Source organism: Vipera ursinii (assembly GCF_947247035.1).
Source record: "Vipera ursinii genome assembly, chromosome: 2".
Classification (NCBI taxonomy): Eukaryota; Metazoa; Chordata; class Lepidosauria; order Squamata; family Viperidae; genus Vipera; species Vipera ursinii.
Window position 1 is genome coordinate 208,875,951 of NC_139513.1, and position 15,537 is coordinate 208,891,487.

General features: G+C 43.3%; 1 protein-coding gene and 1 long non-coding RNA gene across 3 annotated transcripts in view; one reads left to right on the top strand and one right to left on the bottom strand.

Annotated features, from left to right (window-relative positions):
- Window positions 1-15,537, top strand: part of RIGI (RNA sensor RIG-I) — a 34,843-nt gene that overhangs the window by 3,378 nt on the left and 15,928 nt on the right. Inside the window, exons 2-8 of one of the 2 annotated variants that reach the window (XM_083353771.1) lie at window positions 1,789-1,917; window positions 7,617-7,795; window positions 8,819-8,969; window positions 9,846-9,962; window positions 11,848-11,955; window positions 12,855-13,113; window positions 13,763-14,021. In XM_083353771.1, the coding sequence (XP_083209897.1) occupies window positions 1,789-1,917; window positions 7,617-7,795; window positions 8,819-8,969; window positions 9,846-9,962; window positions 11,848-11,955; window positions 12,855-13,113; window positions 13,763-14,021 (1,202 nt within the window). The remainder of the gene's footprint in view (window positions 1-1,788; window positions 1,918-7,616; window positions 7,796-8,818; window positions 8,970-9,845; window positions 9,963-11,847; window positions 11,956-12,854; window positions 13,114-13,762; window positions 14,022-15,537) is intronic. The other variant, XM_083353772.1, reaches the window with a different exon arrangement.
- LOC310635141 lies at window positions 138-14,152 on the bottom strand. The gene is made up of 3 exons (XR_014491337.1): window positions 14,118-14,152; window positions 716-778; window positions 138-440 (listed from the first exon to the last, which is right to left on the bottom strand). It is a non-coding gene; the product is annotated as an uncharacterized lncRNA (long non-coding RNA).

Genomic DNA, 15,537 nt, shown 5'->3' on the forward strand with positions numbered 1-15,537 from the left:
TCATAATAACCTCATGAAATAGGCTAGGCTGAGAGATTTCATTGGTCCAGAGTCAACCTTGACAATTACATAATATTGGTTATGTTGATGAAGACTTAAAATACTAGAACCAACAAGAACGCAGAATAGATTTATCACTGTATCTGATTAATTTAATTATATATTTCAGCAATTTCTTCCAAAGGTTTGGTAGAGTAATGCATTTGCCAGGCATGTGATTCAAGTCACCTTAAAAGCTTAGTCTTATACAGAAGATGAAGCATACTTAGTTGGTCTGACTCATGTGTGTAAATGTGCTTTGTAGTTGGTTGTAAAACCTCATCCATTGATAACAACTAAGAGAGTGTGATGGAGAAGGCGAAGAGATCCTTGTGATGGTCAAATATTCGTCTTCCGCAGGTCTAACACAGCCAGACTGCAAAACACCAGATATCTAGTATCTAGATATAAAGAAATACAGAAAATTTTACAGATAGCCTTCGCTTCACAGCCATTCATTCCACAAATATTCAAAGTTATGATGATGCTGAACAAATCTTATTTAATGTCTGGTCTTTGAAGTTATGGGTTGCAGTATTTCTTGGTTCAGTGATCAAAACTTAAAAATTGGCAACTTGCCCACATTGACTACGGGATGTGCTTCAGCTTCAACATTACCCACTTACCTATTCCCACCCATCTCTGCTCTTCACTGTCCTTGTCATCCCTAGCTTACCTTTGCTGTTGTCTTCTTCCCACTGCTGAGGAGATGTGCCTAAACTGGTCCTTCATGGTGCAGCTGGACAAGGAGGGGAATCGAGAGGACATGCAAAAGGGAAACAAGTCAGACACAGGAGAGATTGCTTACAGCAGGGGTGTCAAACTCAATTTTATTGAGGGCTGCATCAGCATTGTGGTTGCCCTCAGGGGGCTGGGTGGGTATGGCCAGGGTGGGCATGGCCTACTAGGTGGGCGGGGCTAGAGTGTGTATGGCCTATTGGATGGGCGTGGCCAGCTCTGCATCGTTCGCATCAAGGGTGCCTATGGAGGCCTGGGCAGGAGTGGGACAGATCTGAGGGTCTCTGGCAGAAGGAGGGTCTCTGGGCCAGGGCCAAGGCAGTGGGGGCCGTTCCCTCACTGTTTCCAGGATGGCTTCGGGGGCCACATGAAACTACTTTGCGGGCCGGATCCGGCCCCCGGGCCTTGTGTTCGACATGTCTGGCTTACAGTAATTGCTTTGCCTCCCTCATAAACTGGAGAGATTGGAGAAGAAGGGATTACAAAAGAATAAGCAAACACCCAGTGGGGAATATACGGGCTGTTTGCATAGTGTGCTAATGGCTGCCAATATGTATTGGTTTTGATATTTATTCCCCAGTATGTGCGTGCTTACTCTCTTGTAATCATTTCCTTTCCAATTGTCTACTCTGCAAGGAGGTTGGAGAAAGAAAAAACAACATATTAGGTAGAGGGCAATGAATATTGACTGTATTGGCAATTACATTACTGAGGACAGCACTGTTGTAACACTCAATGGATGCTGAGGGACACAGTCGGTAAGTAAGAACTACTTGTAATGTGTTTTCAATAAGCAAGCAGACACACAGAGAAACATTTTCTAAATAGCATCAGAATGAATTATTTTTTTTAATTCCATTTATATCCCGCCCTTCTCCGAGTATGTTGCAAACAGAATCATGGGCCCTTGGAAAGTTCAAATGGGAAAGGTGCGATACTCTCAAAGTCTGTTGTTTTGCTTTGAACCTTAAGGTGAGAAATTTACTGCAACAGTTTTGTCTACAATTTTAGAGACTGTGGAGCGAATTCAAGAGGAAAGCAACCAGCCCACCAAGGCAGCAGAACTCTTTCTTCAGTCCATTCTACAGCTCAACGTGGATGGATGGTTCCGTGGTTTTCTGGATGCACTAAAAGCATCAGGTATAATTGCTTTATTACATAGGAAGTGTTTGCTAAACTACAATCCTTTTCCCTCTAAAACTCTAAATCAGTGGATCTATGTAAACTGTTGCAATTTCACTGAATGGGTGTCACACGAAAGAATTATTCAAAGAATTCAGAGCAGGGGTGTCAGACTCAATTTCATTGAGGGCCACATCAGGGTTGAGGTTGACATTGAGGAGCCGGGTGGTGGTGGTGTGGCCGGGGTGAGCATAGTGGGGGTGGATGTGCCCGGGGCGGGCATGGCCAGCTTAACATTGATTGTATTGGTGGGCACCTGTGGTGGTCTGAGTGGGATCCATTGTCTCCAGCCGAGGAAGGTGAGACCAGGGTGAGCACTATACCTTTGTTGTCCCTCTCAGGCCATGCAGAGGACCCTCAGTGATGCAGGTTGCCCGGAGCCCTGGGCAGTGGAGGGCAAGCGCCCAGTCCAGCCTTTCCCAAGGGGGCACCCGGCTGCACTTACCTCTTCCTCAAGGCTGCTGCTGATTGACTCGCTCTCCTTGACCAAGTTGCTCATGGTGTGTGTGGGAGGGCAAAATGTGTGGGTCAGAGAGAGGCCCACTACGTCTCCCTGTGAGGAGACCCAGCTTTATAACCAAAGCATCCTCAGCAATAGGATGGGAGACCATCAGGAGAGGACAGGAAGAGGGGACAAGGGGATGGCAAAAGGGCAGCAGGGCTGCTCGTGGCCAAGTCTAAGGCAGGACTTCCCTCAGACCCTCCCTCCCTCTCATTATAACCTTCCTTCCTTCCTTCCTTCCTTCCTTCCTTCCTTCCTTCCTTCCTTCCTTCCTTCCTTCCTTCCCCCCTTTTCTTCTTTTTCCTTCCCTCTTCATTCTCCTTTCCTTCCTTTCCTTCCTTCCCCTCTTTCCTTCTTTTTCTTTCCTCTTTCCCTTTCTCCTTTCCTGTCCCTTCTTGGATGCTCAAATGCAAAAGGGGAAACATTTCTCGATGCCTCCTTGCCTTGTGATCAAATGCCTCTTTTGCTAGAAGTATGTGGCCACTTAAAAGACTGAGAGCAAACCAGGCTCATTTTATTCCATGCTTGCATTTAGTGGGGGCGTCCACAGACAACCTTACAGCAAAACTGTCAAAATGGTGGCTGTGGTAGTTGATCAGAGCTCCTCCGTTTTTTATGTGCAACAGCTTTAGCATTTAGGAACAGAGGTAAGTTAGTTGCTTTTCTATTAATACATAATCTGTAAAAGGACTCTCCTGTAGGGAGCCTGCCATGTTCTAATTCAGACTGGAAATATACGGTACCAAAGGAAAATATTTTCCCCCACTCTGTTTTGTCCTGTTTTCTCCACTGGAAATGGCTGTTTGCAACACACAAGGAGGGGATACTTTCCTAAGAGTTCGCAATTCAAGAATACCAGTGTTAACTTGGATTGCCAATAGAGTCCTATCTGTGACAAAAGAGAACACAAAATTGCTTTCTCCTTTGAGCCCAAGTCTAAATGGATCCAGGATCGAAGCAGAACTGTGTGAATTGGGGCATCTCTCCAACTAAGTTGCCCTTCCTTCCTTCCTTCCTTCCTTCCTTCCTTCCTTCCTTCCTTCCTTCCTTCCTTCCTTCCTTCCTTCCTTCCTCCCTTCCTCCCTCCCTCCCTCCCTCCCATTCTCATTTCTTTCCTTATTAGGAAGGGGTTATGGGAGGGGGAGAGATTGCCAGTGCTGCTGATGTCCATGCTGCCGCAAGCCATCACTATCCCACATGGGGAGGGCCAGTCCTGGTGAAAGGAAAGCCTAGTGGCTGCGAGGCTAGGTCAGCGAGTGGGCCATGGAGGTGCTGGTGGGAGGGGGTGTGTGGCACTGATCTACAACCTGGTTGCGTCCATGAAAGCCAGAACGCGCTCAGCCTTAGATCCACAGGGCAGCCCTTGAACCAGCCAGGGGCCACCCTGCTGCCTCTGCCTCATGGGTATGCGCACAGGAGATGGCCAGCGCCAGCGTCCTGGGTGAAATCAGCCTTTGGGGCAAGACAGCCAACAGGGATGCTGCCTCTTGTGAGTGTGCCTGTGGGGTGGGGGCACCCATCGCTGGTTCCAGAGCTGCCTTGTGGATCTAAGGCTGAGCACGTTCTGGCTTTGATGGCTGGCACCAGGTTGTAGATCAGCACCTGGTCAGGCCAGGCCGAGGTGCCATGGGCCGGTCCTTCACTGTTTCCAGAGCAGGTCCCCGGGCCAGACGGAACCACATGGCAGGCCGAATCCGGCCCATGGGCCTTCTGTTTCACATGTCTGGTTCAGAGTATTAGACATTGAATATGTGTGTGTGTGTGTGTGTGTGTGTGTGTGTTTGTGTGTAGTGAGTTTGTTGCGCAGGAATGAAGACGAGGCGAGTGAGTTCAGCAATGGTCATGTTTATTTGCTTGCAGGAACTGAACTGAGCTGCAGCCTGCAGCAATTTATAGCCTGGCCCCTAAGTGGCAGCCAATAGGTTTAAAGCAACCCTTTGCCACCTAGGGGCAGCCAATAGCAGCACTGGAGATGGGGAGTCTGAGTTGCTGGGATCTGTTAGCTAGCTCCAGCTTACCACCTGGTGTTACAATTAAGCCCAGTACATAAAGTAACAGTAAGTTTGCCGGAAATGAAAGATGGAATTAGGAACTGGGGTTTTCTTCATTATTTTTATGATAAAATTTACCAAACAGATGCGATTTAAATTAACAAAGTAGGCACACTACCCTACTGGAGGGATAGTGCATTTGTTCTTCTGCTTTAAACAAACCATCATCGTGACGGTGAAATTAGTAGGGATAATTTTTTTGGGGGGGGCGATGCTGTTAAAATGATTTTGGGGAACATATCGTTATCAGGAAGGAAGAGAATTTCCTTTGCTCAGGGGGAAAACACCATTCTTTTTTGTAGCTCAGAGAAGAGAAGAGAATAGCTGTAGGGTCAAAAAAAACCCAAACATTGATTATGGAGCTTAGGAAATACCTCCAATCAGAAACATTGTGTGAAAGGATTGCTTACTTTTATGCTCTCCGCTGTGGGAGAAAATCTCCCCAGTTTGTCCAGAGCTTGAACAGAGTTTCGTGAAAAAGGGACACTCCGTGGGCTGCAGTGTGTTTTGAGATTTCTTGTATTTGGAGAACTCTCTGCTATGACCTTTCCGTCTTGGGTGGCCCTGCACGGCATAGCTCATAGCTTCATTGAATTACGCAAGCCCCTTCACCACGACAAGGCAGTAAACCATGAAGGTGGTTTTGGGCTTGGTGTGTCAAAAATTTCATAAAATGCCTAACTCTGCTGTCTACTCTGAACAAAAGATAAACCATTTTCTCTCCTCCACCCCTCCTCCATTTAGACCATCTTGAATAAGTGGCACTCTGTGGTCTCACCAAAGCTGGGTCTAGGACAGGGGTCAGCAACTGGAAACAGCAAAAGAGCCACTCGGAACCGGTTCCGTCATACAGACAAAAAAGTGGGAGCCGCAAAATGTGTGCACACCTGTGGGCACGCAAGCGCATGCGCAGAACAAGCAAAAACATACACCACCCCTACGCCCGCACCACATCCTGAGCCGCACGCACTTGTCGCTACCCAATGCCGCCAGCTTAGGGGGGGGAGGGAGGGACTCGCAGGCTGAGGAAGGAAACGGCCTTTCAGAGGATCCCTGCCCCTCTCCCGGGACCTCCAAACCTCTGGGTTGATGAACTCATCAGCTCTCCAAACATGGAGGCGGAGGTTTGGAGAGCTGCGCAGCTCTCCAAACCGCTGCCGCCCCGTTTGCAGAGCTGCTGCATTCCTCCGCATTTGAAAGAAACACAGACGAATGCAGCAGCTATGCAAAGAGGACGGTGGCAGTTTGGAGAGTGCCTGCACACCTCTCCAAACCACCGTCCTGTTTGGAGATTTGCTGCATTTGTCAAACACGGACAAATGTAGCAGCTGTGCAAACAGGGCGGTGGTAGTTTGGAGAGTGCGTGCGCGCCTCTCCAAACTGCCGCCGCCCGTTTGGAGACCTGCCGCGTTCGTTCATTTTTGACGAGCGCGGCAGACCTCTGAATGGGACGGCGGCAGTTTGGAGAGGTGCGCGCGCACTCTCCAAACCGCCGCCGCCTATTCAAAGACCTGCTGCGCTCGTCAAACATGGCAGCTGTACAAACGGGACGGCGGCGGTTTGGAGAGGTGCGCGCGCACCTCTCCAAACCTCCACCGCAGGCAGAAGTTCTGCAAACTGGAGAGCTGCTGCCTTCGTCAAACATGGATGAAGGCAGCATCTCTGCAAACGGGGCAGTCGAGGTTTGGAGAGCTGCGCGTGCAGCTCCCCAAACCTCCGCCGGAGGAGGTCTGGGAGCCGCAGGAGAGGGCTCAAAGAGCCGCATGCGGCTCTGGAGCCGTGGGTTGCCGACTCATGGACTAGGATAAGTCACAGTGGCCAATTCACCGTGGCCAACTTCATATAGGCATCTTGTTTTGGCCAGCTTCCTGTGGCCAACTCAACACAGCCAACTCATTGCAGGGTAAGAGTTAAACTGATATTGAAATGATGGAATAGAGCAGGGGTGTCAAACTGCCAGCCCTTGGCCGGACGTGTCACAAGGAAACCCTGCCCACCCATTGCCAGCAATGGAGAAAAAGTTCCGATACATCGTGCGACGTCACGTGATGTCATGAGTTTCACATGTCTGGAATAAAGTCATTAAATAAAGGATGCAAAAGGAGGGACAAAATGAAATGTGAATGACAACACTTAAAATACTTTAAAAAATTATTTTAAATAATTGAATTACTGAATTGTCCTGCAGTAAGTTGGCCATGGTGAGTTGACCACAGTGAGCTTGCCACAGCTAGTTATTCCATTCCTCCAAGGTTGGGCCTGAAGTAGAGGCCCAGGCCTCAGCTTCAGCCCTAGTGCCACCGTGAGTCTTGGTAAACGATACAATTGTCCCCGGGGCTTAGCAGCTCCGGGATCTGCAGATTGTGCTTACTTTCATGCAGCGTCGTTTCTGTTGACATGCCTCTGCGGTTGCTCCAGGTTGCAGGAAGCCTTTATTCATTCTGTCCTAAGTGCTAAAAGAGGTCTTATTTTTTTTTAAAAAAAAAAACTACCGTTCACCTAGCTCAGGGGTAGGCAACCTTGGCTCTTTTATGACTCGTGGACTTCAAGTTTCAGAATTCCTGAGCCAGCATGGCTGGCTCAGGAATTCTGAGACTTCAAATCCACGAGTCATAAATGAGCCAAGGTTGCCTACCCCTAACCTAGCTGTTCCAACCAGACACAACTGTTTCCCCTGTGTTGTGTGTTATTAGTTTGTTAGTGTGAGCTTGATGCCGTTTCTGTCTAACTGACTTTAAATAGCTTAAAAGAAGTCAGTCAACCCAACCAACAGAATCAGAACATCATGATAATAAGGAAATGTTTACAACAATAAATGTTATCAACCATCTCTTACATTAAGAAGGTCAGTTGTTCCTGTAGGTTATATCCTTCCTTCAGCCCCCAAGTATTATGGAACGGGGAGGAAGAAAGGGTGTTTAAAAGCTCTCCAAGTCTCCTAGGGGAATTGATCAGTAGGGATTCTCAACACATTCACCTTCCACATTTTGGAGTGGGCTGAAGCTAACTTAAAAAGGCACCAGGTATACCACCTGTTGCTGATAATCGACTTTAGTCAGTTGCCACTTTAATTCTGATTTGTATCTTCTGTTCTGCTTCTTAAGATTACACCGGCCTTCATGATGCAATTGACCAGTGGGATTTCAAGAGAATTGAAGGTCTGGAACCTCACAGGCAACTGTTGAAACGAATTGAGCCCATTCTGCAGGACATTGATGTCACAGATATTCAAGGCCACATGACAGACTGCCTCCGAACTCAGGAATGGGAAGAGATTCGTAAGGTATTATTTATTTAAACTCGCCATCCACTCAGGTGGCCCACATTGTTTTAGAAGACAGCCCTGACTTTCATTTTGCACAGTGTGCTAATTTAGCTTGATCAGAGAGCAGCAAAAATAAAACCCTTATCTACTCTTACCAGGTTGATTCATTTCTCTAAATATTTGAGAAGATTCTGATGTGGTCCAGGTTACGGGTTGGTAAGCAAGAGAATTAACATGCATGAAGAAAGAAAGGAATAAATGGTGAATTTTAAAATTGGATTTGTTTTTTTATTTTATATTTATATTCTCTTTGTGCTATACTGTGGGAGAGAAGGTTTGTGAATTTTGTTCAGATCATTGTTGAGTTTTTTTGAGTTTAGTTACTTTTAGTTGGGCGTGTATCTCCTGATATTATTTTCATAAAATTTTGCTGAAAGTTTTAAAAAGAATATAAAAATTAACTCAAATGAATAGCAGTAGCACTTAGACTTATATACCGCTTCATGGTGCTTTGCAGCCTTTTTGAAGTGGTTTACAGAGTTAGCATATTGCCCCCAACAATCTGGGTCCTTGTTTTTACGGCCCTCAGAAGGATGGAAGGTTGAGTCAACTTTGAGTCAGTCAAGATCAAACTGCTGGCAGTTGGCAGAGTCAGCCTGCAATACTGCATTCTAACCACTGCACCACCATGGCTCAAAGAATGAGAGCGAGGAAGTAGAGAGTGAAAAGCAAAGGTGCAGAAAGAAAGGATGAAATGAAATATATAAAAAAGAAGCTTCCGATTTCCTTTGCAACAAATAATATCAAAGGAAGTAATAATTACAAAATTATCTCCTGCCCTATGATTACAAAAGAAAACTCTCTCTTTTCTATTCAGTTTTTCCCCTAATCTTCAAAACTACAAATTATAACTGCAAATTATGCATTTTTTTCCTGCCTTGTGCAAAAAGACCATAAAGAGTGGAAGTGAATCTTTTGAGTCTTGAGTCTAGAAACACTATAAATAAGTACTCTGCTCTGCCTCATGTTTCTGATTTGCAGATTAGTGAAAGGAAAGGGAGAAAAGCAAGTGCAAGCAAGCTGGTGGAATGCCTGTGTCGATCAGACAAAGAACATTGGCCTAAAACTTTCCAAATCGCACTGCATATGAATGGATATGACAAGCAAATCAAGCTATGGGATTTGAAAGGAGGTATTGTCATATCTTTGTTTTACTCTCCATTCAGTTTCTTTTCTTTCTCTTGGAAGACTTCTAGAATAGAGAAAGTTATGAGAGGCAGAGTCACCAAGTGGAGTGTCAGTGGGGGTATGTGTAGTGATGGTCATAATCAGGTGATGAAAACACCTAGGTTTTAACTTGCATGTGTCTTAAAATTGGCAAGATGTCCACTGACATGCTGTTACAGGTAGTCCTCATTTAAAAAAAATCTAATTGGGACCTGCAATTCTGCCACTAAGCGGAGCAGTCACTGAGGGGAAAAAATCACATGATTGCAACTGTAATTTCTGGTTAGAAGACTCAGTTTTGCACCTTTGGCTTTTGTTCGCTGCCTAACTATTCCCCTACTCTTTGGGATGCTCAGAGTACTTGTTTACTGTCTTATATACATGGAAAACAATGCAATCATGCTGGAAGCCACCGTTGCATTACACAAATAGCTTACAGTACTCTCTTGAAATCCCTTCCTCTCCAGTCTCTCAACTAGTGTCATTTAGTGAAATGGGTGGGGTAGAAATTCAATGAATATATAAACAAAGAAGAATGCAGAAATTTTGTCACTTAAGCATGAATATTCAAATAGGAGCTTCCACGTTGTGTAAGAATGGCAACTTGCAGTGTTTCTGCATTCATTAGAACATATTTACATTGCATTCCCAACAACATGCAGAATATGAATTTATTATAAAAACATTTGAGTTGATATTCAATATATTCCAATACGACAATATATTCTTTCCTATTCACGTTATCTTTCACTTATCTGAGGAGTACTTTTACAGTAGATGTGCCAAGCAAAATAGTAATGAAAATGCAAAAATTGAACGGACTTCTTTGTATCGTATTCAGCTGATAATGCAGATGTTGAAATGGAAGATGAAGATGAAGACAGCTGTGTTTTTCAAATACAGATTTCTGAAGAAGCAGAATCAGACAACCTTTATGAAAATTCGTGTTCACCTTCAGGTAAGACAATTGGAAAACTGCCTCGGGCTCAATTCTTCTAGGAAACCTTTAGTGGCTTCTCAAGAAAAGGATCTGTGCTACCAAAGGTTAATCTGTTGCTGTCTTATTTATGGCAGCGGAGTATGTCCAGGTTCACATGGTGATGCTTGTGGTACTTTATATTACTTGAAAAACTTTGATGCTTTCCCTACAGCCCCTTGTGGATGAATATTAGGTTTTCTAATGTGACTAAAGACAGACATTGATTAAATACCAAAGGAATACTCATTTATTTTTTAGTGAATTACATTTATCTTTTGTGCAGTTTGAACTGTGCCAGCCACTGGCCTAGTGTCCTGAAATAGCTTGAACACAATCATGGTTGAAGAGCCCATAGTTCTTTTAAGAGGACTAGTGTACCTAGCACAAATTCTATTTTCACCTCAGCATTTCTCTGTGAAGTATCTGTTACAGGCCTGTATTGGAAAGCTTGCAGGATATTTTCTTGTTTTGAAAATGTTATTGTTTGACGATTGAATGTGTGGCGTAAGTGCAATTTTTGCTCCTTGAATCAGACAAAAAAAAAGACTGCAAACTTTTATGTAGAGTTGTTTCAGGATCTAACCATCATGTTTAAACTAAGTCTCCCAGTCTGTAAACATGTTCACACATCATTGTACAAAATGACACATGCGTGCAAAGGTTTTCAACTTTACATGTATGGTTATTTGCTTTTAATCAGTTTTGTGCTGGTCTAAATTAACAGCAAAAAGAAAAAAAGAAACACAAATAAAACCAAGATCAATTTGGACACCTATCCTTTTTAAATATATATATATATATATATATATATTATTGATTTTATTAACATAGTTCCCTTAATATTTGGTAAACAGCATGTTGCCTGGGTTTATATTTAAAAACAATAACAATTTCTATAACTCACATAATAGCTTTCTTTGATTTTTCTCTTCTTCCAATAGTATTCTTTTACCAACCAAGTACATTACTTAGTATTTTGATAGATAACAATTGAATATAAAAATTTTTTCTCCTGATATTTAACAACCACATCAATGTAAAGCTTCTTTTCCAATTGATCACCTTAATTACCTCGTCGTAGATCCTGTTTTCAAAGTTTTTATTTAGATTTGCAACTGGTGCACAATGTGAAATTGTGCAAAAGGCCTCCTGACTGCCACCTATTCCTTGAGCAGAAGGACCGACAGATTGTACAAGAGGTCTTTTAGGGGCAAGGCCACCCCATCCAGTACCAAAGTTGGTGAAGTCCCACCAGTCAGTTTTACTAGCGTTCGTTAAAAGCTGCTTGTTCCCCATCCAGACCTCCCACAGCCTCCTGACACTCAGACAGGAGGGACATCCGTGACATTGCTTAATTCACTGGGGACAGAGAGCAGTGCTTTTTTTGTAAAAGAAAAAGGTGCCGGAACTCACACATGTAATACAACCCGCCTTGCCTACCCTACAAGGTTCCATCCAAAAAAGGTGCCGGAAATCCGTTCTGAGCGTTCTATGAGAAAAAAAGCCCTGATGGAGAGATATAATTGAGTATCATTGGCCTACTGTTTTGGTATGCGGGTATGTTCCAGTTAAAGTAACACATATGGCTTCTCTTCCCCCTAAATCAGGGGTGTCCAACTGCCGGCCCGTGGGCCGGACGCATTCTCCGGAAGCCGCGCCCACCCCATTTCCGGCAATGGCAAAACTGTCCCAATACGTTGGGCCTCGTCATGTGACCTTGCGAGTTTGACATGTCTGCTCTAAATGAACATGTTTCTCTTAGTGTCCACATAGTGATTTTGGATGGTAGGCATTCTGTTGTGCGTGCCATGTAAATATGTCGTATTTTACATACGTTACAAATTTTGTTCGCATGTTCTTCTAGATGCCTTCCAGAAGGCCAGCTATGTTCTGAGGAAGCCAAGGAGCTATCAGATAGAACTTGCTGAGCCTGCTCTAAAGGGCAAACACACCATGATTTGTGCCCCTACCGGTAAGATTATAGTTCTCTGAGCTACAATTACCCTTAGAAGTAAGTTTCTTGCTATATTGGAATGGAAAATTATGATAGACTTTTTTTAAAGAAAGGCTATAAACTTTTTCCTGAAGAAAAAAGAAGAAACCCACTGCCTTGTTTAGCAAAGTACAATGAAAGTACAATGACATGCACACACACACACGCACGCACACACACACACACACACATATAATTTTAATCCCATTTATATCCCTTCTCCGAAGACTCAGGGCGGCTTACAATCTAAGCACAAATCAATGTGCTTAGCAATAGCCTTCATTCTATGTATATGCCTGCTTATTAGGGCATATACATATATGCATATATACATACATATATATATATATGTGTGTGTGTGTGTGTGTGTGTGTGTGTGTAAATTACTAACAAAGAATTAAGGGAGACTGAGATGCATTTCTGACTCTTTAGTCTTCATCAGTCAGCCATACCCTTCTGAGATTCGAACCTGGGGGTATGGCTGACTGATGAAGACTAAAGAGTCAGAAATGCATCTCAGTCTCCCTTAATTCTTTGTTAGTAATTTACACAAATATATGAACTGTCCGGTGTGACTACAGCCTGTTCGATGGCCTTCAAGATAGGCTGAAAACAGGAAATAAAGATTTGCCCCATGTTTGGGGCCTGTTTTAACAACTGCAATGATTAAATACCGAAGGGAAAGTAAGATCTGTAAGCCTGTTGTGGTCAGAGATTTTCCAGTTAGCAGCCACAACGTTTAGTGATAGAGTTTCCAGTCCCAACTGTGGACTCTTTAAGTGAGAGGACCATCTAGTATGGCCTTGCCAGCTTGTTGTTCAGAATTTTAGTCCATTGCTTCCAAATAAGTCCAAACCAGCCTTTATTCATTTTTATAGGATCTGGGAAGACTTTTGTGTCTATTATGATATGTGAGCATCATCTCCGCAACAGGCCTGCTGGGCAGAAAGGAAAAGTGGTCTTCCTCACTACAAAAGTTCCAGTTTATGAACAACAGAAGAAAGTCTTCAATGAATACTTCAAAAACGAGTATGATCTCAGTCCGTCCTATGCAGATATCCCGTTGCTTCCTGGTTCTAAAATAATAGCGGTAGCATCTTTTCTAGCCCTTGATTTAGATTGTTGCTGTATCTCAAGGTGAAAATATTTTGAAATCAGTGTCTGGAACAGCCATTTGCCTTGCATTGTGTAAAGTATGAGGTTGTACCTGTGATGAGCACCTGTGTTGTAATTTTAAAAACTACGGTGTCAGATATGACCAGTTCACGAGTGTCTATGTGTGTTTGTGCATGGGAGCGTTAGGTAAACGGACGATCTCTGTTTTATACAGGTAATTCTCGACTTAACAACAGTTGACTTAATGACCACTCAAAGTTACAACGGCACTGGAAAAAGGGATTTATGATCATTTTTAACACTTACAACCAAGCATCCCTATGGTCACATGATCAGAATTCAGACCCTTGGCAACTGGTTTATATTTATGACGATTGCAGTGTCCTGGGGTCATGTGATCCCCTTTTGCAACCTTCTGACACTCAAAGTCAGCATGGAATCTGGGGAATACCAGATTCACTCAACAACCAGGTTACTAACTTAACAACTTCAACGATTCCCTTAAGAACTCTGGCAAGAAAGGTTGTGAAATGGGGCAAAATTCACTTAACAACAGCAATTTTGTTGTGGTTGTAAGTCGAGGGCCACCTGTATAACTCTTTCCTAATTTTGCAGTTTTCGATCGAACGCTTAAAACAGGACTGAGAAGTATCTGTCTCTTTTCTTGCAGCTACCACATTGCAGGCATCTGTGGGGAAAACGTTTTCAAGTCTCCTGCAGAAATAGTTATTAAACAGAATGATATAATTGTCATGACACCCCAGACTCTTTTGAACGCTCTGAATAATGACACAGATCTTTCTCTTTCAATATTCACGTTGATGATATTCGATGAGTGCCACAACACTACAGGGAATAATCCATATAATATGTTAATGTCCAAGTACTTGGCCCTTAAACTGAAGCAAGGTGCAGTTCTGCTACCTCAGGTAAGTAGCTTTCTTGTGTTGGTAAAAAAAAACATCTCAGCAAGTTGTGTATTCTCTTCTAATACATGAAGACAACATGGGAAATGTTGTACGTACCTCTCAAGAAGATAGCATGCACACCTGTAGTCCAGGAGCCATTTAGGGTAACAACATTGTAGCAGGGATCCACTTTGTCTGCCATTCTATTCTTAAATAATGTAATCATTTCAGCTTCTGTTTGAAAAACAAACAAACCTGATTTTGATGAATTTTAATCCATAAACCAAAAGAAAGCAATTATGTGTTCAATAAGTAATGCACATTTTAGCGCCCAGCACATGGAAAGGCATTGTGCTTAGTTGTTTTCTGTGAAGAGCCTTTTAGGAATAAACTACAACAGTAGTTTAATTTCAGTATCATAAACCCAATGAATAAACTCAGAGCCAAACTTAGCGTTCAAAAGGTGTCCTCAATGATTGGTTTGTTCATTATTCTGCTTCTGAGACTTGAGCAGGTCTAGGCCTTATTTTCTGAAACATATGGCTGACATACTTGTTAGAACAGGAAATAGCAACAAATATTAAACGATATAAGCCATAAGGCTGAGCAAGTTGCATGGCTTCAAAATTATTGCTGAACTTTTAATTCCATAAACTTAATGATCAAAGATGCTGGAAGCTGTAATTTGGCAACATCTGGAGGACTAATTTGTCCACCCCTTGGAAGAAGACGTAGAAATATTGTTTATCGATAACACACCTTTGAATTGCACCTGACTCTGGATGGCTGGGAGGATAAAAAGTCTGATCATTTCCGATTAGAAGCTGATGATCTGATCCACCATTAGCATCTAGCAGTTTCGCAGTTTATCCAAGAAATGTATTCCCCTTTTTAAATAAATGAAAATAAATGCCATGGCATGTGGATTGGATGCTGGGGAATGGCCAGGGCAGGAACCAATTATTAAGGGAATTGTTTCAGAAAAAAAATATTCCTGGGAAAAGAGAAAGTGCGAGAAAGGAACTCAAAACAGCCCACCTTGATTTTCCTGGATAAAGTAATAGTAGAGAGAAAGTATGGTAGGATTTCAAGATTCTGTACAATACCTCAACAACCATAAAGAGTATTCTTGAAATCCCAGCCATTCCTCTTTATTGACCTGGCCTATTTCAAACAACTGGCAGTAATAATTAGAACATAGAATAACAGAGTTAGAAGGGACCTTGGAGGTCTTGGTCCAACCCTCTGCTCAAGCAGGAGTCCCTATATCAGGGGTCCTAAACCTTGGCGACTTTAAGACTTGTGGACTTCAACTCCCAGAATTCCTCAGCCAGAAAAGCTGGCTGAGGAATTCTGGGAGTTGAAGTCCACAAGTCTTAAAGTTGCCAAGGTTGGAGATCCCTGCCCTAAACCATTTTCAGACAAACGGTTGTCCAGTCTCTTTTTGAAAGCCTCCAGTGATGGAGCAGCCATAACTTCTGGAGGCAGGCTATTCCACTGGTTGGTTTGGAATTGTTGTTAATGATAAACAAGATAG